Source organism: Melanerpes formicivorus, unplaced genomic scaffold (genome assembly GCF_026170545.1).
Source record: "Melanerpes formicivorus ecotype bairdi unplaced genomic scaffold, bMelFor1.0.p_v2 SCAF_10, whole genome shotgun sequence".
Classification (NCBI taxonomy): Eukaryota; Metazoa; Chordata; class Aves; order Piciformes; family Picidae; genus Melanerpes; species Melanerpes formicivorus.
Genome location: NW_027142362.1, coordinates 915,659 through 941,636, shown reverse-complemented (window position 1 = coordinate 941,636; position 25,978 = coordinate 915,659). Strand labels below are relative to the sequence as shown.

At 49.4% G+C, this 25,978-nt stretch overlaps 2 protein-coding genes across 13 annotated transcripts in view; one reads left to right on the top strand and one right to left on the bottom strand.

Moving 5' to 3' along the window:
• Positions 1 to 5,844, top strand: part of MEF2A (myocyte enhancer factor 2A) — an 89,996-nt gene extending 84,152 nt beyond the window's left edge. For all 10 annotated transcript variants that reach the window (XM_068143327.1, XM_068143324.1, XM_068143326.1 and 7 more), the window contains 2 exons: positions 1,131 to 1,257; positions 1,733 to 5,844. In XM_068143327.1, the coding sequence (XP_067999428.1) occupies positions 1,131 to 1,257; positions 1,733 to 2,120 (515 nt within the window). In that variant the 3' untranslated portion in view covers positions 2,121 to 5,844. The remainder of the gene's footprint in view (positions 1 to 1,130; positions 1,258 to 1,732) is intronic.
• LYSMD4 (LysM domain containing 4) lies at positions 203 to 25,978 on the bottom strand. Of its 3 annotated transcripts, XM_068143343.1 has the most exons (5): positions 25,788 to 25,978; positions 19,932 to 20,044; positions 17,947 to 18,018; positions 13,954 to 14,241; positions 203 to 9,015 (listed from the first exon to the last, which is right to left on the bottom strand). In XM_068143343.1, the coding sequence occupies exons 4-5, from the start codon at positions 14,224 to 14,226 to the stop codon at positions 8,464 to 8,466; spliced, it is 825 nt and encodes a 274-aa protein (XP_067999444.1). In that variant the 5' UTR covers positions 14,227 to 14,241; positions 17,947 to 18,018; positions 19,932 to 20,044; positions 25,788 to 25,978; the 3' UTR covers positions 203 to 8,463. The 3 variants fall into 3 exon arrangements, with proteins under 3 accessions (XP_067999444.1, XP_067999445.1, XP_067999443.1); XM_068143344.1 differs by lacking the exons at positions 17,947 to 18,018; positions 19,932 to 20,044; positions 25,788 to 25,978 and adding an exon at positions 15,740 to 15,805; XM_068143342.1 differs by lacking the exons at positions 17,947 to 18,018; positions 19,932 to 20,044; positions 25,788 to 25,978 and adding an exon at positions 14,880 to 15,733.

Genomic DNA, 25,978 nt, shown 5'->3' with positions numbered 1-25,978 from the left:
TAAGCAGCTTCGCCTGCTGAGGGGCAGCCCAAGGCCTTCTGCAATATTCCTGCTCTGAAGCCTTGCACAGGGCAGTGCCCTGCTGGCACTGGGCTCGCCTGCCTTCCTGGGCAAAGGGAAACCTAGAAGCTGTCCTTAGCAAGCAAGGTGGTGGATGGGCATGGAGAAACAGCTCAAGAAAGCTCACCTCAAGAACGCTAAGTCGGAAGGGTGGTTTTATTTTAGGACAATGATTAAAAAAAAATTAAAAAATCAAAACCCCAAATTTTAAGCAGAATTTCTGCTTCGTCCTCTGGCAGTGTAGAACAAGTTTGTCTGCTGGCATTTTGTCACGGTCTTAAGAGACTAGAAACTATTTTAAGGACGCTGTGTTACAAAATAATTAAAAGCAGAGAAGTGTCTGGCTTTGTTTTAAAACCTGAAAGAAACGAGTGAGTGCTAAAGATAAAGTGAAAATAGCTTCACCCCTGTGAGCGAAGTGAGAAGTGTCTCAGCATTGCAGCCTCGCCAAAACTAGCAGCCAGTCACTGCTGATTAGTGAGAGATTTTGTTACCTGTTTGTGTTTCAAATAATCACATTCGTCTAAGGACATTGTTAGATGGAGAAATGATAGTTAAATCAGACCAAGGAATGAGCGAAACCATTCTGGGTACAGGGAGTACCAGCTTGAGTAAATTCAGAGCAGCAGGCACTGTGCCTTCCTACTGACCTGTGTGAATTCTTCCCTTCTTGTTCTAAAATTTCCACACAAGTGAGACTCTTCAGAAATGGAAATACAGCTCTTTACTGTAAGACACGTTTTATATATATATAAAAAAATACAGATGTAAAGGCATAAATACATTCTGCCTGTGGGCTCAGAAGAAGCTCTGAGAGACAGCAACATGTCGACATTGAAAGCAGAATGCAAAAGAAATTGCCATTTAGAGGCTTATGTCCTGCTAAACTGCGGTGGGGACTGCTCCCAGGTTCCAGTTTCCATGGTTGGTCTCCTTTGGGTCACTTGCCTTTGTTTTGGGCAGAAGCCCTTCTATTTCTGTGTGTGTGTGGGGTACTGCTTGTGTCCTCATGTATTTATATATATATAAATGCATCTACAAACTACTTTCTTGTTTTGTTTCCCCCTTAGATTACTCCTTGACTAGTGCAGACCTGTCTGCCTTGCAGGGGTTTAACTCCCCAGGGATGCTGTCCTTGGGGCAGGTGTCAGCCTGGCAGCAGCACCACCTTGGTCCATCCGCCCTCAGCTCTCTTGTGTAAGTACCTCTGACCCAGCAGTCACTTGGGAGCTGCTCTCACTTCAGGCTAATAATCTGTTCTGGGGAACATTTAGCACCAGAGACATTCAGATATCTCTGGTGATGGTCATTGCCTGTTGAATTTGCTCGGTGGCTGAGAAGCATTCATGTTTCATGTCTTTGATCAGTCAGTCCTGGGGCCGAGAAGCTGTGTCCCTGCTGGCCCAGCTTCATACACAGGAGTCACTGTGTGGTGAACTGTTTGGAAATGGGGATTGTTTCTGTTTGGTTGTAACTGCTGTGACGCATTCAGAGCCTTAATCAATGCTTTTTCTAGCTTGGTCTCTTCACTTCAGTAAGTTGTGGTTATTCACAGACTCACGTTGAGGGTGCTGAACCACACGGCCACGCCATCACCCTGACACGTGAACTGTCACTTGCTTTTCCTTTTTCCTGTTGTCTTATTTCTGCCTTTTGGTTTTCTTTTCCCCAGTACTGGCAGCCAGCTATCTCAGGGTTCAAATTTATCCATTAACACCAACCAAAACATCAACATAAAATCTGAACCAATTTCACCTCCCCGGGACCGTGTAACTCCCTCTGGGTTCCCGCAGCAGCAGCAGCAGCAGCCCCAATCACAGCCGCAGCCCCAGCCCCAGCCTCAGCCCCAGCCCCAGCAGCAGCAGCAGCAGTCGCGGCAGGAACTGGGTCGCTCTCCTGTCGACAGTCTCAGCAGCTCCAGCAGCTCCTACGACGGCAGCGACCGGGAAGACCCGCGAAGCGATTTCCATTCGCCCGTCGTGCTGGGCAGGCCACCAAATTCAGAAGACCGGGAGAGTCCCTCGGTGAAGCGGATGAGGATGGACACGTGGGTGACATAAATGCTTGGCTCTGCCACCTCAGTTTTGTGTTCTCAAAGTGAACTGTCCTGACATATCTAAATTTATAAATAAGGACATAAGTGTATTTATATGTATATACATACATGCATATATATATCTTCACACGCATATATATGTGCTAGTGTGTGTAGCATACACAAAATCATCAGGCACTTACGACAAACTTCTTGTATAGCTGCAGATGTCCCATGGTAAAACGTAAGAGAACAATCCTGTAGGTATTGATCTAGTCTGGCACTTACCTGGACTCGTTGTTTTCATGATAGAATCTGTTTTGCAGAGAAACCCTCTACCCGCAGTATAACCCGACCACACTAGATTGCCGAAACCGGGAGGGCTCGCCTGTAGTAACGTCCCTGTGTGTGTATTCAAGCTGTATGGTTACTCGTAGTTAAGAAATAATGCTTTGTAGCAGCAGAGCAGTAGAGAAGCAGGAAGAAGAAAGCAATACTGTACATAAAACGACCTTTATATTACCCAACCTGGCATGGGTCTCTGTCGCAGAGGGTGCATGGAGAAGGGCTGATGCTATAAGAAATAAACAAAAACCCTGTTTTGCACGTGCTAAAAACCATAAAAATAGTGTATTGGGTCAAAGAAGTGATTTTTTTTAAGGAGTGAGAGAGAGACATAAGAGAACTCGCATGAAATATTCAGAAACTATTAGCCTAGAAAATAGAACATTAACAAAATAAAATTAATATATTAAGTTATAATTGGAATATGTTTGACAAATTTGTTTTTACGTTCATACCTTTGAAAAATATAGAAACGGATTTTAGCTCATGTATATTTTATATTAAAGAAAACAATACCCTAATGGATTGAAGACTATATATAAAGTTATATACAGTACTTTTGAACACATTCTGCTATGAATTATTTATATAAGCCAAAGCTGTATGTTGTAGCTTTTTTGTAGAGTATAGTTTTATCTTATTTTGACTTTCTAGTTTTTGCTTTCGAAGACGAAAAGGAAAAACTTGCAGGCGGAACCTTGGGGGAAAAATAAGCCATGAACACTTCTATGTAAATTTAAATTTGAGCCAAACTCTTTGTGTATATAGCATCCTAAATATATTCTCACCTTTGGTGTAAGTACCGACGTACCGTACGTTCACCAGATTACAAAGTATATTTTTGTGGATTGACGCCGACTTGAGGAAAGGCGAGGTCCTTATTAAGTAGAGTATTCACTGTTTAATATTTACTATTTTGTTAAATATACTGTACTTTCTTTGGATTTTAATTATTATTAATATTATTATCCAGATTTTTCAGAGGGTGTATAAAGGGGTTATTCCCCTCACTGGTGGTGAATGTGTGCTGTTCAATTGTAATCTCTGTGCTGTATGGTTAAGCTTCATTATACATTTTATATATATGTATATAAATAGCAAAGTGGCAAAAAACATAATCCGGTGTTAAGTTCATCCTGCATAAACAGACAAAAGGTTTTAAGGCATCATTTTGAAGCTGCCTATTCTGAGGAGGAAAAACAAGCAAAAGCAAAACAAAAACCAAAACGAAACAGTGGAAAAACTTGACCTAATTTCTCCTGGTAGGGAAATAACACATATCAGAGGAGCACAAAAGGTTTTCTGAGTTGGTAAGTGGTTTGGGGTAAAGCCGCAGCCTCAGAAACAAACGTGCTGTTCCTTTGTGCTGCTGCTGTGAGATGCGGAGACCTGGCTGGGGAAGGGTCTGCTTTGTGCTTGCGCTTGTTAGTGGGATCCTGCGTGCAGCCTGGCTGTGCTGGAACAAGGAGAGCAGCAGGACAGAGTCCTCTCTCCTGTTAACTTAGAGGCTTCTAGGCAAAAGCTGGGCTTGAGCAGCAGTCTCTGGAGCCAAAACCTCGCTGCAGGGGCTGAGGCCAGCCAGGTTCGGTGGAGCCGATGCTGCAGGAGGGAGCATCCTGGCCACGTCCCACTCTGGTCCCTTTCCAGGTCCGGACTGGCTGTGCATCTCTTCTCCCTGCACATGTGGCGTCCCTTCGTGCTGGAAACCAAATTATGTAGGTACAACTCAATCTCACTGCTGATGGTTCTAGTGCTGGGGAAGACACTACAGCGCTGGTTTGTGTTCCAAACTTCTGTAAAGTTAGCCCTGATTTTTATTACAGACTCGCTTTGACTTTAAATCTTCCAATTTAAAGTCTTACCGGATCCTGTAGCCAACCAGTGTGAGAAATGGGAAGCCAGAGGGGACAGCACTCGGCTCTCCCACTGTCCTTGCTTTAAGGTGCAATTGAAGAACAGTCAGCACACGGCTGCCAAGGCCACCTCTTGTTGCCATGGTCATTTTAAAACCGTGGACCTTGCAGTTTGTTTTAGCCCTTTCCCTTTGTGGATCGCCCTGCCTTTATTGTCCTTAGTTTATCGCCTTGCAGATGCGTAGAGGAAAAGGGAGATTCCATCCAGTGGCAACTGTTTCCCAAGAGACTGAATCCCCTTACCACTTGAGAGAACCTTTAATGCTCTGGGAAGTTACGATTTTTGTTATGATTTATGCACATATATGAACTTTGCTGTACATCCGAGTGGGAGTTCTGCATTCACATTTACTGTCTATTTTCTTGTGTGCCTTATAAGATGGCTTTGCTGACTGTATCTCAATAGTCTTTATTTCTATGCAGGTTTTTAAACAGTGCTATTACTGTTTTCTTAAAGAAAAAAAGCTACACAAGGGTTAGAGTTTGTATTGAAATCACACCAACGAATTAAAACAAACAATCGGTTCCTAGGAGCTGCTCGCGGGACTGTTCCTGTGTTGCCCCAGACCCTCCAACAGGCTCAGCAGATTCCATCCACCACCCCACCCCCCACGTCAGGGGGAGATTCTCCTGCCACTGAACAAGTGGGAATCATGATTTTTAATAACAGCTGACTGACTTTGGAACATACTTTTTTAGGAATTGTAAAAATGTTTTCTACCAGTGGTGAAAGCGACGCCGTAGCACGGGCGTTTCAACAGGTAAAAAGTACTTTTGTAAATTACCCATCCTGAATGAAGGTGCAAGTGGATCCGACCCTGGTCCGAACCCATTCAAGCCTGAATGATCTAAGATTTGTATCTATTGTGACAAATCACCTCCATCTCCAAGCTCTCACGGTAGTGTTTAAAAATGCAGGTATCAGGGATTCGTCAGAGAAGCGCTTTAGCCTTTCCTTTCACTCGAGGGACACTAATCATGCACCAGAAACGTGGGAATTACTGTGCGCACAAGAAATACATAGTAAATAAGGAACAAAACAACTCCTAACGATTGGGCACGGGAGGGAGTTTAAATTGGAATGTGAAAGAAAGACTTAACCAATGTAAACATTAAATCTTAGTAGAAACTTTCTTCACTTTGCTGTGCAAGAGAACACTGCTTTGCTATATTTAAAATGGCTTTTTTAAAAGAGATTTATGTATTTGGTAAATGTTTGTAGTCAACAGTTCACAGAGAAGCTGTTCACGGTTTAACGACAAGCCGTTTGGCGGCACAAGCTGGACTTTGTTGCCATCCTTGAGACGAATCTTTTAAGAAAAAAAATAAGTTAATCTCAATTTTTTTTCCCTGAATGTGTTGTTTTTTCTTCAATATACAATAAATATTCTAGTGAACTTTTTATCAAATGGTTAAGAAAATGCTAGAGGTTGTTGTAAAATATTTGTATCCTGCATTCACTAAAGTAAAGATACTGGCTTTTACTGTGTACCCCGGCCTCTCTCGTGTTTGCAGAGCCTCGGGCCTGTGCTGCACCTTCCCCTTCTCCAGCTCTCCCAGCTGCCTGTGAACTGCAGCCGTGGGTCTTCCTACCGGTACAGAGTCTTTGGGGCGATGTGCGCTCATTGCTACATTCAGATGAAGAACTGATGCTCTGCCAGAGCCTTACTACAAAATGCTTACAGCCACTTGCAGAAAAGAGGGGGAAATTCAGAGTGGTGTCCCAAAGGCCAAGTCCTTCTCCATATCCTTATGGCTCCTTTTGCTGCTGTCACTCCCATTTCCTGCTGCAAGTCCTGCTAGAAGCCAGGCAGGGGTGGGTGGGAAGCTGGTGGTGGCTGTTAGGCAGTCATGTCATGCAGTACTGCCCTCTCCTCCTCCTCCTCTGCCCTGGTGGCAACAGCTGTGCATTGTGAAAACAACTGATAAGGAAACGGTGCCACCCCCAGCCATTGAGATGTTTGGTAGAGAAGTGTTCTGAGGTCACACTCTTCCTAGTGTTGGGTGGAGATAGAGAGAGGCCTTCCTCCACCAAAGCTGCTCAGCTGGATGCCACCACGGTCTGATGATGGTGAAATAAGAGGGGGAGGGGTGCCCCTTGTGCTGTTGTGTAATTCTGCTTTATTTGAGAAGTGTAATAATCCCCCTCCCCTAGAACAGAGATTCCCTTCACAGAAGAAAAGGTGGGTGGTTTACACAAGTGGGTTCTCTCAGGCCTTCCTGAGCACTCTTTGGTGGTTGCAGGAAACACAGGTCCTTGGAACACTGCAGAACTCTCTTTTTGCTCCTTGCACTGTTCCTCAGGCTGCTGGGAAGCCTCAGTCCCACCTCCCCTCTCCATCATGCAGAGTGTCAGTCCACACTTTCCCCAGGAAACAAGTGTACCTGGTACCACATCAGCCTCTACCACAGAGCTGATCCAGCTGCACCTTTGCTCAGGGAGCTGGAAGCAACAGCAACCACTAAGGCTTTAAGAAAAAACACCCCCCCAAACAAACACCCCAAGCCAAAAAACCCCCAACCCTAGCAGAAACCAGCTCCTCACACCTCCCCTGCTGTGCTGCAGGTCAGCAGCAGTGTGCATTCTTGCAGAGGATGCTGTCCTTGCCCCACCACAACCTGCACAGCTCAGCAGAGCAGACCCTGGGGCAGGAAAGGAGGACAGACAAGGGCTTTGTTCACTAACCTGATGTCTGCCTGCATCTTCAGCTGTCAGTGCAGTGGCAGCAGACAAGCCAAGGGCTGGCAGCCTTCCTGAACCAGTGAGATGCTCCCAGCTGGCTGCGCCCACCATCCTCCATCACCCCATCCCCAGGCAGGTGTCACATGACTGTGCTCAGCAGCCCTTAGACTTTGATTCTAGGAGAGTGGTTCTCTCTGTCCCTACTCCCTAGCCTTGAAGAAGCAAATTTTTGAGGCCAATGCTTCTCTGCAGCCAAGCTCTCCCCCTGTTAACCTCTAGCACCTGGTGCTTCCTGACCTGTCATGACCAGCACAGGCTGCAGATGCACTGACATCTTGGCATACCACCAGCCTCCCAAGTGCCACTGGTGTTTCCTATGCAATCAGAAGCTTTCTAATACCAGTGGCAGCAGAAACACCCAACAGCAGCTTCACTAAGATAAGGCAGGGCTGCTTCTTTCCTGGGCCTTGCAAAGTAAATGAGCTTAGCCCTCCCTGCTCGATCACATGAAGCCTACACACAAGGAAACTCCAGCCCATGACTGAAATTGAGTGTGTGAGGTGCACCAGTATGGACTAGTCTTTTTTAAAACAGTAATACTGACCAGAACACCACCCCCACTCTCCCCCTACCCCCCCACCCCCTCCAACAGAGGAGCCTTTAAGAAGTGTGTACTACACTACACTCACCTCCAACACCCTGGCCACCTGCAGTGACACTGACGTCCTGGCTCTGGCTGAGCAGTGCCCTGGCACAGCAGGGACGCCGCAGTGAGCTCTGCCTGCAGAGCCACTGGAGTTCAGGAGAAGTCTCTGATGGATTCCACTGAGGGAATGAGGCCTGGGCTCCCCCTTCCTGGAGTGGGCCTGAAGCACCCTAATAAACGCAGCATCAACAACTGTGCAATAGGCTGGCAAGCTGAGGTCTTGGCAGTGTCCTGGTGCCATGGTACACCTAGCTTAATGGACTGGAAATCACCACTCTAGGGTCAGGTTTGCCAAGGTCTGTGAGAGGCAGAAACGACTGCTTGGCCAGAGTCCTAGCTTCTGCTCCCAGAAAAAGGGTTTCCTTGAACTGCAAACAACCCACAACTTCGCAGTCACACTGCACCCCAGCTCAGCAGCGAAAGGCCTGCTTCTCAGACAAGGCATTCAGAAACACCTGAAGCAGCCACGGTGGGTAAATTGCTACAAGATACTCTTTGTCAGCTGAGTTCACTAATGTTAAGCCAGCTGCCTGATGAGCTTTGTAAGCAACAAAACATCCTCATTTTTCCATAAAAAAATCACATCACCTCACTGTCAGGCAGGATTACAACATCAGCTACTTAAAAACACGTTTTGCACTGTTATCCCCCTGCATTACTCGAGTCAGTCACAGCAAAGGGGCTTCGGTGCCCACAGAGGAGGCCATGTTGGCTGCCTCTCTCAGGACTTTTTTTCTACAACTGAGCTTTGTGGTAATTTCCCTTCCACTCCATCTGCTGAAATATTTGAGGTTAGTGTTACATTGGAGGTATGGGCCACCAGGCCTTGTGTTTTAAAGTAGATGATATAAAATACTGGCAGGACAATTCCTATTAGGAGCATAATAAAAACTGCATTCCACCATTGGATTCCACAGTCTGCACCGCTGCTGCTCTCCCGCTTCCCTGACTGGGGCAGCGGCCTCTCTAGTGTGTCCATGCAATACTCTCTGTTCAGCTGGCCCTCTGCCTGCACCACGTCCTGGATGCTCTCATCAATCCCCTTGAAGTAGTCGCTCAGCTGTCTGCTGTCAGCAGAGCTGCTCGCAGCATCCTCCAGCTCGGGCAAGTCCACCAGCGTCAGGCCGGTCCGGGAGGGCGCAGGCGGCAGCGGCCGCAGCTCGCTGCCGCTCTCTGTTAGCAGCCCGTGGGGCTTCACAGGGATCTTGATGGACTTCAGCGCATACAAGTCCTGCTCCCGGATGAAGTTGTTGACACGCTTGATATCTGCAACCTACAGAACCCAAAAAGGACACCAATATTACCACAGGACAACCCAGCACTAGGGCAGGAAGTGCCTACAGAACCTGTGTGCAAGCAGCAGTCTGAAAATAAAAAGCAAGCCCTGGCTGCAGGTGGCTCAGTGCTCTGCAGAGATGTCCCAGCTGCTCTAGGTCCTGCAGGATACAGTCCCCTCTTAAACCAGTCTATAACCTCCTCTAGCACTCCTGTACCTTTCATATGCTGTATTTTGCTTAACTGTATTCCCCTCCTCTTGCTCTCTTTACCCTTCTCTCACTTTCTAATGCAAGTTAAAAAGCAAAGCCTTTGTAACGGATCCTCTGTAAAAGTTTTCATATCTTAAAGTGTGAGTGTTCAACGTGAGCAGACCAACAGGCAGAACCCTTCAGAAGGTGACTTTAGAGTCAAGTGCTCCATCTCAGGAGGTCTGAAAGCACAGTCACAGCCTGGCAAAGAGCAGGTCAGCATCGCTCCCACGTCAGCACCAGTGTCCTTTGCTCCTTTCCCATGCACCACTCCTTTCCTGCAGGACAGCAGCTCCCCAGAGCGCACTGCCACAGCTCACTGCTGGTAGCTGCTCCTGCTGAGGTGCTTACAGCAATAAACTCCCTGCAGCTGGGATTATCTTGTGGGGTTTCCACCTGTGACTGGGGCTCCCACCCAGACTGGTAATGCAGAAAGCAGTAAGAAAAGAAGAAAGAAGAAACATACAGCATAAAGCACAAGGACAGATGATGTCGAAGGAACGACAAAGGCAAGGCAATGTTTCTTTATTTAATCTTAAATATAGAGAAGACAGCTCAGTACAGTGCTCCCTCACAAGCACCCAGTAAGTGCATGAATTTCTCAGGTGCCCTAAATCCTCTGTAAAAGAAAAGGAACAGGACTGTCAGTGTGTGCAAAGAGATGTCCAGAGCAGACAAGGAGACAGGAAAGAGCCAAGGGTAGAAGTCACAAACAAAAGGAAACACCAAGGCCCCAATCCAAGGAGAAAGACACTACAGCAGGTTCACCACCTCTGCTGTATCATACAGCAGCACCAGCATGAGGACAGCACTCTCAAAGTGTGATTTGTGCCTTTAGACAGTAGTGAGTTACTGTGCAACTGCAACTGCTGCACCCTTGCAAGCTTCAGGCCACCACTGAAACTGAAGAACTAAACCCAAGAAAGCAGGTGTATAAGTGCCACCAGCAGCAACAGCCCTGACAACTCAGAGCTTTAAAAGCCTTTAAAAGACAATCCACAGATATCCCAGACAGGAGCTTCAACATCTCCATGGCTACAGATGTTCAGGGCTACAAACATTCAGGGCTACTTGCAGGCTGTGCTGCTGCCACCCTCCAGCAGCACAGGAAGTGCCCAGGGTACAGCAGGCAGTCCTCCCACCCTGCGAGGAGCTCAGAGGTGGAGACCATGCAGTGGGCTACAGCTGTAGTGACTCTGCTCCATGGATCTACCCTCCAGCCTGTACAGATGCTCAGGGAAGCATGCATCAAGCTCATCTGCCATGCAGTCTCTGAAAGGTGGACAGTCTGCTACACCACAGCCAGAAAGAATGGCTCTGCTGAAAGCACAGATGAGAGAATGCCTGAACCTCACAGTCAGTCACAGCCTAAGAAATCTGGAAATGGGACATTTAATCCTAGATCCTAATCTGGTCTCCCTGAGGTAAAAGGAATCTGCAGTTGCTGATTCAAGCTCCTCACAGCTTGCCTCCGGCATGAAATCAGGACTTAACCCCCACAAAATCATTTCATTATGAAATAACAATCATCTCGTGCAAAGCCTGCGAATGGAGGTGGTGCTTCAACTTTTGGGTTTGTTCCAATGAAAGCAAATTAGAGGGACAGTAAATATCCCCTGCAGTGTCTGCAATCAAACACTGCAGTATTGTGCTAAGGCTCCAGAAACAGAAAGTGGAGTGGTGCTCAGGCAGAAACAACAAAGGAAGCTGATGGGAAGCACGGGAGAGCTCTGGCTGCAGCCATCCAGGCTATTTTGTGTACTCATTTTTTTTGGCTGCAGTCAGCTCCCCTTGTCCCAGCTAAGAAAAACGCCAAAAGCAGGCCAAGACTATAAATGGTCAGTAGTAAAAATGAGAATTCTGAAGGGCTTTGCATCTCTGCCAAGTTATCTGTAGCACACACAGAGCTATCTGTTGCACTGTGCAACATACCCCCATCCCAAGCAGGCCCTGACCCTTCTGAAACCAATGATTAAGCTCTCAGTGATTTCAAGGAGAAGCTCCTCCTGGACTTTTTAAACAGTCACATGTATTTGTGGCTACGAAACTTCCTCCTGATGTCCTGGTAGCCTTTCAGGAGCTGCTTAATTGTGCAGGTAGAACAAAATGAAAATCTAGAGAGCAGTCTTGAGAAGGACTTGGGTGGTTTCAGCTGACAAAAAGCTCAACATGAGCCAGCAGTGTGCATTTGCAGCCCAGAAGGCAACCAAGTGCTGGGCTGCATCAAAAGTGTGACCAGCAGGACGAGGGAGGCAATTCTGCCCCTCTGCTCTGCTCTCCTGAGACCCCACCTGCAGCACTGCGTCCACAAGGACACTGAACTGTTGGAGTGGGTCCAGAGAAGGCCACGATGACAATCAGAGGGCTGGAGCACCTCCCCTACGGGCACTGGCTGAGAGAGTTGGGGCTGTTCAGCCTGGAGAAGAGAGGGCTCTGGTGACACCTCAGAGTGGTACCTGAAGGGGGCGGGGCCTACAGGAGAGCTGGAGAGGGACTTTTTGCAAGACCTTGTAGAGATAAGGGGTGGGAATATGGGGGAGTGGCTTTAAGATGGAAGAGGGGAGATTTAGACTGGATATTAGGAAGAAATTCTTTACAGTGAAGGTGGTGAAACACTGGAACAGGTTGCCCAAGGAAGCCAAGGATGCCCCCTTCCCTGGAGGGTTTCAAGACCAGGCTGGAGGAGAGCTTGAGCAACCTGGGATAGTGGAAAGTGCCCCTGACCATGGCAGAAGGGTTGGAACTGGATTATCCTTAAGTTCCCTTCCAACCCAAACCATTCTGTGATTCTGTGAAAACTTATCAGTGCTGCCCTGTAAACAGACAAACACACAGCTCTCCAGTCATAAGCATTCCTGTACCTCTTCACTTTATCTGGGACAGGTCATGTGTCCTTTCTGGAAGGAAGGGAGGCAGTCAGACAGTGTGGGGTTTTTTCCTCCTGTGGGAAGAGAACCCTGACTATCTGGTCCCTCCCTGCCAGCCTGCTTTCCCAACCAGACAAGCCCTTCAGCAGGGCAGGCAGAGCAGATTCATCTGTGCCCAATGAGGTTAAAGGGCTCTGGCAACAAAGCAGCAGAGAAGGCAGATGAACAGTCATGGTGGGGACAGGCCTGAGTTCCCCTGAGGTACAGTACAGGGGGCACAGCATGACTTTTCTTATGCCATAAACCAAGAGCTGTTCAGAATCTTCCTCCTTTTGAGTTCACTGAACTCCTGCAGTTCTGTGTAAGTGGCAGTAATGACACAAATGCTGCTGCTTAGAGATGAGTTGCAGCTCTGAGTTCTCAGGCTCCACTGGCATCAATCAAGGCCTATTCAAGTCCTACCAGAGTGGCTTCTTCACAGGCATCAGGCTCGTCAGCAGAACCTAGCAGGGTTTCGGTTTTGTTTTGTTTTTGTTTCTAAGGGAATGGGAGGGGAGGAATTGTCGCAATTCCTCTAAGCCCTCTTGCTTCAGCTGCACCACACAGCTGTTGCGCTGTTAGGCAAGACAGGCTGCAATCATACTGCAGCAGCTGAGCCAGGACCATGTCATTATCCCATCCAGGGCACTGTCCAATTGTTTGCATCATGGAACTTTTAAATCATAATCTAGCTTGAAGATAAAGGAGGCTCTAAAAATACAGCTTGAACTGCTCAACAATGGGCTACTTCTCATGTTCAGATCAGGTAATTAAACCTCTCAACAACTCTGCTATAAAGCTCTCTGCTCTGGAACAAAGACAACGTACATTGTAGAATGCTGCAACTGCAGAGACAGTTCAGGGTGCAGAGGCAGCGCCTGCAGATGGCTGAGCCACACAGGCGCTACGGCAGCAAACCACCACAGCCCACGTGCACAGTCAGCACCTGGACTCTGTGACCTGCACTTGGGCATCTCCTTCTCCAAGACCACCCCCATTAGATTTAGACCTTCCTTGCAATACCTAAGCTCATACCTTTCAAAAAAACCAAATACCCCACCAGAGCAAGACCCTACCGCAGTTGCACCTCGTTGTACTGTTCAGTTTGCTTCAAGAAATGTATGCTCCTTGTGAGCAGAGCTCCAGCCCTCCTTTCTCTATTCAGCTTCCTGCTGTTTGTCCTCACTTAAACAACCAGGTACAAATCATGACTGCTACACTGCACTTAGTCACATAAATTGTCCAGGGAAGCAGGTGACGCAGGGCATGAGGTTGACAGTATCTTCCCAGGCTGTTTGTTGACTGAAGAGCTCTCTTTTTGTTTTCACACAGTATCACAAAGGTTGGAAGAGACCTCAAAGATCATCAAGTCCAATCTGTCACCACAGACCTCACGGCTAGACCACGGCACCAAGTGCCACATCCAATCCCCTCTTGAACGCCTCCAGGGACGGCGACTCCACCACCTCCCTGGGCAGCACATTCCAATGGCCAATGACTCTCTCAGTGAAGAACTTTCTCCTCACCTCAAGCCTAAACTTCCCCTGGCACAGCTTGAGACTGTGTCCTCTTGTTCTGGTGCTGGTTGCCTGGGAGAAGAGACCAACCCCCTCCTAGGGGTTTTGGTTTCTTTTGCATCTCCCCGGCTCAGTTTTGCCCATTGACCATTCACGAAACACCCAGGTGTCAAAACTATCAGAGCACAGCACGCCTTCCAGAAAGAGCTACAGGTAAAATACCTCTGAAGAAACTAAACCCAGACAAACAGACAGCTCTTACTTGACAACCATACTGCAGGGCTAGCTTGTTGAGATTATCGTCCTCCGTAAGCTCTCGCTCCAGAAGCACCACATCCCCGGCCCGGTCCCGCGCCGTGCTGCATCGCTGCTGCTCCCTGCCCCTCGGCCGCAGCTCCGTTACATTGAGTTCCTCCTCTGAGGACCCCTCCGAATCAGAGAGGCCCCTGGGGAACACGTACACCTGCCCGCCCGGGTACGCGTGGACGGTGACAGGAGCCTGGAAGGATCTTGTCCGGCTCTCGTTCAGCCTCATCTTTTATACCAGCACCTGGAACCAAAAACCAGACATTCTGAGTTTCCTGAGCACCAGTGTTTCTTTTTGACCATGTTAAGACTGGGGAGAATGGACAGAACGCAGAGGGGGTGCAGAGCTGCAGGTGCACACAAAGCTTTCCTGCTACCCAGGCCTCTCAGGGCAAATCCCAAAGGTGCCTCACAGCAGCGGCAGACTCATCGGAACGGTCATGTGCACACGTTCCAACAACGGACAGCTTATTTTTCTAAACATTTGTCTACCTGGGGACAACCCTCCACAACACTGCTTTGCTACGTACTTTAAATGCTACCTCTACAAGTTCATTTAAAAAAGCATCAGACCAAGTGTTCTTAATCATGACAATAAAACCCACGGAACCACACCAGTCTCCTACCAATACAACAATAAAAACTAACCAGGGTAATCCTTCACACTTCCAGATGTCCTTAGGTTCCCCACACTTGAGGAAGCAACATTTTAATTTCATGGAAGTGCATTTTTTGGTTTTGTTTGTTTGCTTTTCCAGTAAGGCCAGCTCAAGCTATGCTTAACTTCAGCCTGACTGACAAGGTTAACTTTGTTGTACAACGACAAGAGCCTGCTCGAGCACTTTGTTTCAATCATTGCTGGGCCCCGCAGCAGCAACTTACCAGGAAGCTAACGTTTTTTTCCTTCAACCCTTAACTCCATGAACACCGTGGTCAGGCTCAGGTACAGGTAAGCAAACAACACACTGTCATGGAGCTCCACTGGCCTCCATCATCTCAGTCTCCTCCTAAGGGATTCTCACGTGGAACCACCACTACTGCGTGCTGTTTCATTAGCTCTGTGCACGGCCCCCTTCGGCCGCAGGCATTACGGCTCCCTGGACTCTCCTGGGGGATGCCTCTGCGTTTTGACAAGCAGCAAGCCGAGGCTGCTCTCCCGACACACGTCACTTCTGCTGTCTCCTCAGGGAAGGCCGTAACGCTGCCCCGGCGCGGCTCTGGCCGCCCCAACCCGCGCACCCTTGGGTCGGGCAGGCAGGGTGCCGGCCGGGCCCCTGCCCCGCACCAACACACGTGGAGAACCGGGGCCGACGAAGGCAGCGAGGGCGGAGCCCGCCTCCCCCTCAGCCCTTCCCTGTCTCGGTGGGGTACAGCCACCCCCCCTCACCCCGGGACCGACGCTCAGCTCTCGCTACCGCCCCACCCGGAGCCTCCCGCGGCCTCCGAGGGGTCGGCGTGTCCTCGGCCCGGCCCCGCCGCCAGGGTCGCACGCGAGTCTCCTCGGGGGCGCTCCGGATCCCCTCAGCGCCTCCTGATCTCAGGTGGGCCCCGATCCTCTCGGCACCTCAGACGGTGCCAGGTTCCCATAACATCTGAGGCCCCGCCCCGATCCCCGCAGGGCCCCGTTCCTCTCAGCACGGAGGGCCCGGGGCCGCCGGGCCCTGCCCCTCTCCCCTAGCCCTCGCGCCCCCAGGGGCGGCCGGGCCCGGTCCCCCGTGACGAGCCCGAGCCCCCGCACTGACCCGCCGCTCGCCAGCCATCGGCCACGCGCATCGACCCAGCCGGGACGCTCGCTCAGCTCCCCTCCCATTGGCTAGCAGCACCGGAAGGCGGGACTCTCAGCGCCGTCTGGCCAATGGGCAGGGAGCGACTGCGGCCGAGTCCCGGGATGCGTCGGCAGGGGCGGGGCTCGCTTAAAGGGCCTGCGCCTCGCGGCGTGGCACGGCCCGCGCCGTACCCGAGCCGGGGCAGCGCCGGGTGAGGCTCTAGGGAGCGTGGCTGCGGCCTACGTGTGGTGTCGCTGCGCTCATATACATTGTATTGACGAGGCATGCACTTGCAGTAAACTCAGTTAGTACATTGGGAATACGTTGATCACACACAGCCCTATATCCCGCTGCAGCAAACGCGGCCTAGTTCTGAGAAGGCCAAGGCATGGCTGGGAGGGCGGGGCGCTCAGGCGGGGCTTGGAGCTGTCCTCCTTTGCTCAGCGAGGCTGCGGAAGGTGTGTGGACGCTGTTTCCATGCCCGTACCAATGTGTGCACCCTGTGGCACACAGCCTGCCAGCCATCTGGGCTCACGCACCAAGGGATCACCACCGGTGTTTGGGATTCCCAAGCAAATTGCCCTTTTATCTCTCGTTTTGTGTAACTGCCTGCTCCCAGTGCCGAGGCCTCCTCCAGCCTCCCACTGAACTCACTGCTGGCAGCTGCGGCAAAGCTGGTGTGGGCAGAGCAGCTGCTGGAGCTGCCAACCTGTGTGCTGCACTGGTATGTTTTCCTTGGCCTATCCTGACTTGTGGCTCACATTTAAAAAACAAGCTCAGGATGACTCTTTAACTAAAGGGCCACATGCAAAGGTTTTCTTGGGGGGGTTGGAAAGGAGAAGTGTTTCCTTGTAGCTGGTTGCAGGAATTACCCAGGCAGCACTCGCTCAAGGGCTCACATGAGGATCTCTTGCAAGGGATAGGCCTGGGGCTTTGCTCAGAGGTGTGAAGGGCTACTCAGTTTTGCTCAGAATGAGATAGACAAACCTACTTTAACTAAAGCTGAGTGTAGTTGCTGGCTATCCCTCTGCCCTGTCTCGTGCAATCCAGATGCCAGAGGCAGGGAAAGAAAGAGGGGAGAGTATTTCTTCTCCATCTCTTGCTACCACTAGCAAGATGCAACACCAGTTGACAACTGTCACACATTAGAGAGGAAGGAAGGCTCCCTGAGCATCAGTGTTATGTTTCTCCAAGCTTCCTCACAGCCCTTGCTTTGCCACACAACTTCACTGGACTGAGTGATTTTTGCAGGGCTGGAAGTTGGGTGGCAGATGGCGAGGCAGGACTGCAGTTAAGCCCAGCTCCTCTGAGCAGTGAACCAGGACCCCACCTCTGAGCAGTTATTAGGATTTCCTTCCCTCCATCCCTGAGCCAGCTCGTCTGAAGAGCAGATGCTTTTGGACTCAGCCAGCTAACATACTCTGGGACCCAACAAACAATGGCTATAGTGCACTGGAAATGGCTCCACAAGAAACGTGGACCAGATGAGATGTGCCAAAATGCACACCTGTAGTACCCTGACCATCTCCCTGTGACTTCTGAGGCTCAAAAACTATGAGCAACAATCATGCTTCAGCAAACACACACAGGTTACTCAGGGTAACCTGCTAAAACCTGGAAAGTACAACTGCTAAGGTGATCTGGAACCATGAGGGAAGCAACCAGACTTAGCTGACAGAACTAAGCCTGGGCTGGCTGACCTCTCCTAAGATGTCATTCATTGCTTATTATTTTTCTAAATTTTAAGAAGAATAGGAAGGATTATTAATTTATCTTATGGAAAGACACCAGGAAATGTAGATAGGAAAATGCTTCCTTGTCCTGCTGAAAGATCCTCACAGACTCCTTATCAAAAGGTGGCTGTCTCCCAACTTTTGGGATGGAACAGCTGCTAAGAAGAGCAAGCAAAAGAGCTTTCACCAGACTCGCAATCACTCCCCTTCTCGCATTTGTCTACACAAACCATAAACATGGAAACACAGAAGTACTCAACTGGCACCAAGTGACTGCCAATAACTCAAGCTCATTTGTGCCTTTGTACAGGTTGAGCTGGAGATTGTTGTGCAGTCCCACCCTGGAAAACAATGTGTGCAGTGTACAGACTGCCGTGCAGAAGCGTGCTCTGTAACACAACGTAACGGGTACTCTGTCGCTGAGATTTAAAGAGCTCTGCACAGACAAACCTGCAGGATCCTCTGCTCTCTCTGGCACATAGTGACCTCTTTTCTGTCTGTCCAGAAAGTCTGCCAGCAGCCCTAAGGGAGAGAGAATGAAAGCCTTAGAACAGAACCTGCCGATTTAGAGCCTTTCAGACCTTCATTATCAAGTGGAAAGCTCAGGAGAAAGGTGCATTTCAGTTCTTTTTTTTGCCTCCATAGGCACTTACACTGCCAATTTGCTTCCTGCCTTTGATGGGGAATTAAGACAGCTCAGGATTTTTTTTAGTCTATGGAAGAATTTGCAGGGACCAATGCTGCACTAGTTCATGGGAATATCAGGTAGTGATAGGACTAGGGGGAATGGAATGAAGCTGGAGGTGGGTAGATTCAGGCTGGAGGTGAGGAGGAGGTTCTTCCCCATGAGAGTGGTGAAACCCTGGAATGGGTTGTCCAGGGAGGTGGCTGAGGCCCCATCTCTGGAGGTGTTTAAGCCCAGGCTGGATGAGGATCTGGCCAGCCTGATCTAGTGTGGGGTGCCCCTGCCCATGGCAGGGGGGGTGGAACTAGATGATCCTTGTGGTCCCTTCCAACCCTGACTGATACTATGATAAGTCCAGGCAGACCACATCCACAGGCCTCCCCACATCCACCAGGCAGTCACTTGAGCATAGAAGGAGATCAGGTTGCAGAGGCAGGACCTGCCCTTCCTAAATCCATGCTGGCTGGGCCTGATCCCTTGGCCATCCTGTGAGTGCTGTGTGATTGCACTCAAGATGATCTGTTCCATGATCTTGCCTGGCACTGAGGTCAGGCTGACAGGCCTATAATTCCCTGGCTCATCCAACCTGCCCTGCTTGTGGATGGGCACCACGCTGGCAGCTTCCAGTCTTCTGGGACCTCTCCAGTGAGCCAGGACTGGTGGAAAATGATGGAGAGTGGATTGGCCAGCTCATCTGCCAGCTCTCTCAGCACCCTAGGATGGATCCTGTCTGGTCCCATGGACTTGTGGGGACTAGCTCAGCTCTGCACCTCAGAGCAGCTTATCCCTCCTGGCCCTCCAATTTCGACCGTGTTTTGCATAAGCCAGGTTTGCTCAAACCAAAGACAGCCACGGTGGCATGCAGCAGATGTGTCATTTCAGACCTGCTCACCAAGTGAACTGAGGGATTTGTATTTTCAACAGCTTTGTTACTGCAGATGTTCTTGCTTCCCAGTGGTCTGGCTGTGCTGAAGTTCCATTAATGCAATGTGTGGTCAGCACAAGAATATTGTAATTCTTAACAAGGACTAACTGTCTGTTCTGTGGGAGTGCTGATGTTGGCTCTGGGCCAATTGCCTGAGTGATGTCATCACTGCAAATAATTGGAATATTTTTGTTGTTAGCAGATAGACTGTGAAAGCTACAAAGCCCTAAACAAGTGAAGTCTGTCTGAGAGCTGAATGGCTCAGTTATTATACACATTCAACCCACACAAGGGTCATACGTCCCCTGAAGTTCAGGAAGAAATCCTCCTACTCCTGACTTCTGTCAGTGCAGAGTGCTACAGGACAGAGACAGGCTGACCATTTTCACTTCATCCAAAGCAGCAGCATGTCTGTGATGCTGGGCACCAGCCAGCATTACCAGGGATGCAAGCTCCTTCCCAGGGAATGTCAGAGCTAGTCAGAACTTTAATGGTTGGGGCTTTCCAAAGACTAGTCTAGAGTGGAGACCTCCTCCTGTGTCCCTGCAATTCCTGCATGCTCTTGCTCAGATCCAGAACTGCTGTTCTCTTCATCACTCTGGGTTTGTTACTCTTTTTTCAGGCTCTCTTCAGGACTGTTAGGCACAACTTCCTAATATCTTTCTCTGCTTCTCTTTAAGCAGCCTTCTAAACTTTGTAATCAAATTATTTGGATTTCAGATCACTCAGTGACAGTCCTCTTTCCACCCCTGGGAAACTAAGAAGTGAATGTGCAAGTGGCAGAAAGCAGCTCCAGTCTCCTGCCCTGGTATTCAATTAACTCACCTGACCAGAGATGGGCTGTTGGCACATCCACGCACACACTGCTCATTGCTGCTGACTGATGCTCAGGCTACAGCTGCTCAGGCTGGCATCTGATGGTTCCCCACTGTCCAAACCTAGCAGGAGCAAAAATTACAAGTCACCAGGGCCATCATCTATTGTGACCTGATCCTGGGATTAGTGGAAGCAAGACAGTGTGAAACCATTCCCTTGTTTCCTTCACCATGTGGGCTCTTAACAACAGAAGTGTAGACTGTACAGTCAGTAAAGGAGGGAGGAAGGCACCGTCAAAGCAGTGAACTCCTGACCTGACATTATGCACAGCACAAGGTAAAGAAATACTTCTTGAGCATCTGCTTCCTAGTGTCAATTATTTTCTCCTATTTAGACTAGCATAAGCAGGGGAAGGCTCCTATCCAGCACTGTGAGGCACAGGAATCTGCTGGCAGCTCTGATGTTGCTGAATTATAAAACCCAAACAAACAGGACCAGTATTCCTTTCTGTTTGTACCTTCTGGGTTCCTAGTGGGAGGCTGGGAAGGCAGCTGTAGCAAACCACAACCATGTTCAGGACATGGCATTGCAGAAATTGTGATGCCTCTGTTGCAGATGGTTTATAAATGCTGGGCTTTGCTCTGGCTTCAGACTAAAGTAGTGCAACTGGTTTCAGTGGAGTTACCCCTGTGTTAAGGCAGAAGCATGAGCCAAGGACAACAAAATAATACTCTCCCTGATGTCTGGAGTGACTAAGCTTATGTGGGCACTGTATGTACATTTGATTGAATTATACATGCAGCAGTAAGTTTAAGGGGGCTGATACAGTAGGCACACAATACAGAGAAGAAACCCTCAGATAAAATAAAGTAATTATGGGTATATACTTAATAAGTTAATTGAGCGATGGAGGTTACTCTGAGTGCATGTTTGGTGGCATCAGATTACACCCTGCCTCTTTTAATGGGTTCTCCTGGTGGTAGCTCAGCAGGTTCCAAACTTAGCCATGGGAAATGCTGCACAGGAGCACAACTCATGTTCTGGACTGCCCTGGAAGGGTCTTGGGCTGAAACTCAACCCTCTGAAGAACAAGCTGACGGTTTAGGTGGTCGGATCTGGAAAGAAGCACAAAGTCTATGTCTGTGCCGCTGTGTGGGAGCAGTCCTGAGCCCTGGCTGGGAGCCAGATTCACAACCACATCTTCAGAGGTATTCTTGGCACAGGGGTAGCCCAGTTTGGATGCCTTTATTCAAGGTTATCCCCAGCAGTAATGTGACACCAGCCCAGCAGTAATGTGACACCAGCCCAGCAGCCCCCACGTAGCCCATCCCTCCAAATGGCCACAGCATGTGGTAGACACTGTGGCCTGTGGTCCTCCCCAGGTAGGATCCTGATATTGCTGGCAGTAAGAAGAGGCATTTGTCACTCCTCTGAGTGAGGAACTGAGCTGCTGGGTACCATGCACCTCTGACTTCTTCCAGGGCAGAAGAACAGCTCTTGCTGTCACCCTCACATCTGTGGGCTTTTTTCCCATTTGTAGCATAGCAGGTGTCATAATAAAGACCCAGCTTCATCATTCATCACCAGCTCAGCTATCAGATTGCTCCCACCTACAAGAACTACATTTGCAGATCTCTCATGTCTGCTCTGACACTTAGGACTGAGACTTTTATCTGGAGAACCAGAACACAGATCTGAGCAGCACTGCTGGCTCCTGGAGGAGATAGTGTGGCCCTGCTTGGAGACCTAGCTCTGTGCTTGCCTTCTATCACACAGCACCATTTGGCAGGGGCTGCCTGGTTTCTGTGATAGCAGACACTGCATTACTTCAGAAAAGCAGACCTACTCTTTATATAAAAACAAATGACTAATTAAAAGTGGTTTTAATTTTGCAGTTCCTGTTTTTTGGGATCGTGCCAGGTTCTGGACTCACGCTGTCCTGGAGGAATCTGGATCAAGAAAGGACTGTAAGATTTGTTCCCTTTCCTCTCCTTTACTCTTAAACTCTCTCCCTCCCCTTCTCTCTTCCTGCAACTGGTAAATGCTGAAGAACAGGAATGTTCCTGGGAAGAAACCCAGGCAGCATCACATTCAGAACAAGTCAAAGATTTCTTGCATAGCTGAAGCATGTGTTTGCAATCCCAACTGCCGGAGCAGGCCAGCCCTGCCAGCGCATGTTGTTCCCATGTTCCCGGAGAGCTCTAGGCAGTGTCCAGGGCACTCTGTGGACAGCGTTTAGCTGAGGCATTGCTCCTGGGCCCATCTGTTAATGGCACCAGGGCCAAAAAGGCTCTGAGTGAAAGGATGGCAAACAGCCAACCCTACCTTTCTAAGAAGTTTTGTTAGTGATGCTCAGAATCATCTGCATGACCTCCCTGAGCCACGAAGCGGCTCCGTTTGGGCCAGTGAGAGTTTGGCTGTTGCTACCAAGCTATCACTTCAGGCTTCAGGTAGCTTTGGGGACTGATGCTCTCCAGAATAATTAGCATGTGCAGCCTCAACAGAGGACAAAACCATGAGGTCCCTAATGGATGTCCAAAAGGTAAACTACAACCATTTGAAAGCAGCAGAGAGCCTGTAACTGCAGCCTGTTCTCCCTTCTGCTTGAGAGAGGCCACTGATCCAGAGGGAATGTAGCTCTTCCAAGAGGTGCCATTTAGTGGTTCAGAACTGGAACCTGAGAGGGCCAAGAAGTATGGAAATGGGGGGCTGTGACACCAGTGGAAAAAACACAGCTTCAGTGTATTTGTGAAGAAGCTTTTGGCACCATATGGAGCACAGTATATTACAGGAGCACAGAGTGTGTCCTTGCTGAAGCTGGTGCTGACACTGGGGAAAGGCAGGTTGATGAAAGCATCACTTGTCTTTCCAATGACCTTATCATGTGAGCTCGGCCTGCCAAGAGCCGTCTCTCGCTCTGTGCTCCTTGTGCTCTGAGCCAACGAGCCTGAGCGCTGTGCTGCTCTCTGATATAGCTGAGCACTGCATGACAGTCCCTGAGCACTGGACACACAGTGTCCTGCAGAGCAGGACCATGACACCTCTGTGCTTTGCTTCGTGCTTCTGTGCTGCTCCAGCTCAGCTCACTTCCAAACATGTCCAGTCTGACTTTGCAGTTTGTTGGTATATGGTGCCCCAGGGAACGCCCTGCGCTTGTGGGGGGAAGAGAAGAATCAGAAGAGTCTTCCAAAGCAATACCTTTGACCTCAGCAGCTGAGAGGCTGTGTTGTGCTCTGCCTAGCTCTCCATGCTTTCCAGCAGGCTTCCCAGGTCTTTACCGGTGCGTGGCAACAATAAGAGCAAGAAACACACGGGGGCAGCAGCAGGCTTCGCCTTCTTGTCAGCCTGCGAGACTGTGGTTGCAGCGTCCTTGCAAGGGTCTTGCAGAACTGAGGTACTCCAAGCTTTGAGGGTCACTGTGCTGGTCACAAGTTAAAAGGGACGGCTACAGCTGATCAAACTATGGAGAAAGCAGGTTGTAGGAGCGGGGCTTCGTGGCCTCATGCACAGGATGTCAGCACTGAACCTTGTGCTTCTGTCATTGCATCTGGCCCTTCTCTAGCTCCTGCAGTCCCAGCCTAAGCAGTTCCGTGCTCATGTTACAAAGCACACTCAATCAGACACTTACTGCATTGTCTGCCGTGGCAGATATGGTTAGAGTGAAAATTCCAGGTCCCCGTTCAGATCCCACCAGACAAGCCTTGCTGAACTAGTTGCACTATTGGCAGGTTGGAACCTAGCATGTCCCCTTTCAGTGAGGAAGAACATAAAGGAAGATGCAGGGCTCATCTGACACCATGTATTCCCTTGGAGATTCTGAATGTTCAGGCAATGGGAAGAAGCCTTGATCTTGGCTGTGAAGGCCTTAAAAGCCTTAAAAGAAGGAGTATTTCAGTCAGGGAAGTGGCCATCTACACAGCCAGGCTCTGCACTTTTCTGGCAGGGCTGCTGCCAGAACAGGGTGTCTTTTTTCCTGGTCTGGGAGAGCAGAACTTCAGCAACTGCCTCTGGCCCTGATACATGCCTGACCACTCATACCAGTGCTCCCCACTGTGTGAGTAATGTGGCATCTGGGTAGTATTGGCCCAAGCTGCTGCTGGAAATGGCAAGAAATAGAGAATCCAGCAAAAGCCAGCCCAGTTACCAGAAAGGGTGAGGAATTAATTATCATAAGGGATTGAAAACATAACAGGCCTGTGCTGCATGAGTAATTAAAACAAAATAATCAGATAAATAGCCAGCTAGGAAAAGCATTTTCTGTGACTATGCTGCTGCTTTAATTGGAAGGTGCTCTTAACACAACTGCCTGGCCCAGGAAAGTGCAACAGCACGGCAGGGCTGCTGCAGATCTGCAAGCAAACAGCTGAGTTGCATCTTTCAGTTTCAATCTGCACATTTCTGAAGCCAAAAGAACAGCTTTAAATTCAAAACTTCTGCTGGAGCTCATGCTGTTGAAACTGGGTTATGTGCCAGGACATGCAAAGACTTAGGGCATTATGAGACTCGTGTAGATGAAAAGACAGTGGGGAGTCCTTTGAGTGGGTTAGTAATCTACTGAGCTAGAGCAGAATCTGCCTTCATGCCCTGTAAACCAACTTGTAGGGAGGAAAACTGCACAACCTGACATCCTATCACTTGTAATTGCTACAGCAAAAGCTAAGGCAGAGCATGGCCCTGATACAACTCCTGTTTCCTGCACACAGCCCAACAGAGGGGTTGCAGCCCCAGGCTGGTGCTGCCCTTTCAGTAAATGGGCTGTGAAGTAGCCCTCTGAAACTGCCCCAAACCACTAACTGACTACCATGAAGGACATATGATATGCTCTCTTGGCTGTCATTTTCTACTCACCATGATCACCAGGTACCAAACAAAGTCCAACTAGCCAAATGAGTTGAGGAAGAGCAGAACAGTACTTTGTACTATGTGGGCTGTGTCCCTGCTGGTTAATGCTGCAGCTCCTTACACAGGCAGGACTTAGATGGACAGGCTGAATAATTACTAGGAGTCTGTGCAATCCTTTGCTGGGACTCTTCTCAGCCAGAAGCTGCTTTACAGTATTCCTTGCCATTTCCCTAAGTAGCAAACAGATTGGGCAAAATTTTAAACACAGAGATCTTTGGCTTCTAGGCCACTGGGAATTCAAAAATTGGGCTCCTCGTGAGCCCAGTGCCAGGGAGGCCTCTGTTAGAAACAAACACTGAGAAATCTTCTCTACCTGGAGCCATAGAATGAGTATGCTTCTGAGGAAACCTTTGCCTTCCTTCTGGGCCATGTTCACCATGACAAGAGGGGCCCTGGTGAGCAGTGGGGGCTTTCATCACAGTGCCAGGGACCTTCTTAGATGATAGGAGAAAAAAAAACAGGCTCACCAGGATCTTCATAAGCATAAACCCTGCCCCACAGCCCTTGTTCTGGCATAGGGTTATGGCACAAAGTAGGAAGACACTGTTTCCACTTGTTCTGAGGCTACTGCTAGGGAAGTCTCCTAAAAGTCAAGGGTGAAATGCTGAACTTTCTCAAGAAATGGTCCCAGGCAATGGGTCAAAGACAAAGCAGTTGCCAGTTGCAAGCCCAGGTCACATCTGAGGGGTGAAAGGCCCCATGCTGCAGTGATGACTATGAACACCATATTCTGCACAAAGTGAGCAGCCCTCTCTATGGAGCCAAGTTGTGTGCTGAGGGTTGTCCTGCAGCCCCACCTCCAGCCCAGGCACAGCGTCCAGGCAGCCAGCAGACCAGGATGAAGGGTTTGAGGCCAGAGCTGACCCTGTGTGGCTGTGGGAGCTCTTGCCCTTTGCATGCCCACACACATGGTGGGCAGGCAGCCTGGGGCCCACAGTTCAGTCTCATCATGCAGACACTAACCTTGCAGGGAACACTCCTGTAAGTTGAAGGCCTGGATGCAAGCAGGGAGTTACACCATAGTGTCTTCTCTAGGAATTGGCTCTGAGGTTGTGGCCACTGTGAGCCCATCAGTGTGGTATCTGGGTGCATAGCAGCATGTTGGCCATGATGCAAATCTGCCAGGACCCTGTGCTGCCTTTTGGAGTGCTAAA

What these genes read in the sequence shown, in the direction of transcription:
- LYSMD4 (XM_068143343.1), bottom strand. Translation starts at nt 14,226, where the DNA reads ATGAGGCTGAACGAGAGCCGGACAAGATCCTTCCAGGCTCCTGTCACC. An exon ending in CCCTGCAGTATGGTTGTCAA is followed by an intron (nt 9,016 to 13,953) that starts GTAAGAGCTGTC and finishes TGGGTTCTGTAG; the next exon opens with GTTGCAGATATCAAGCGTGT.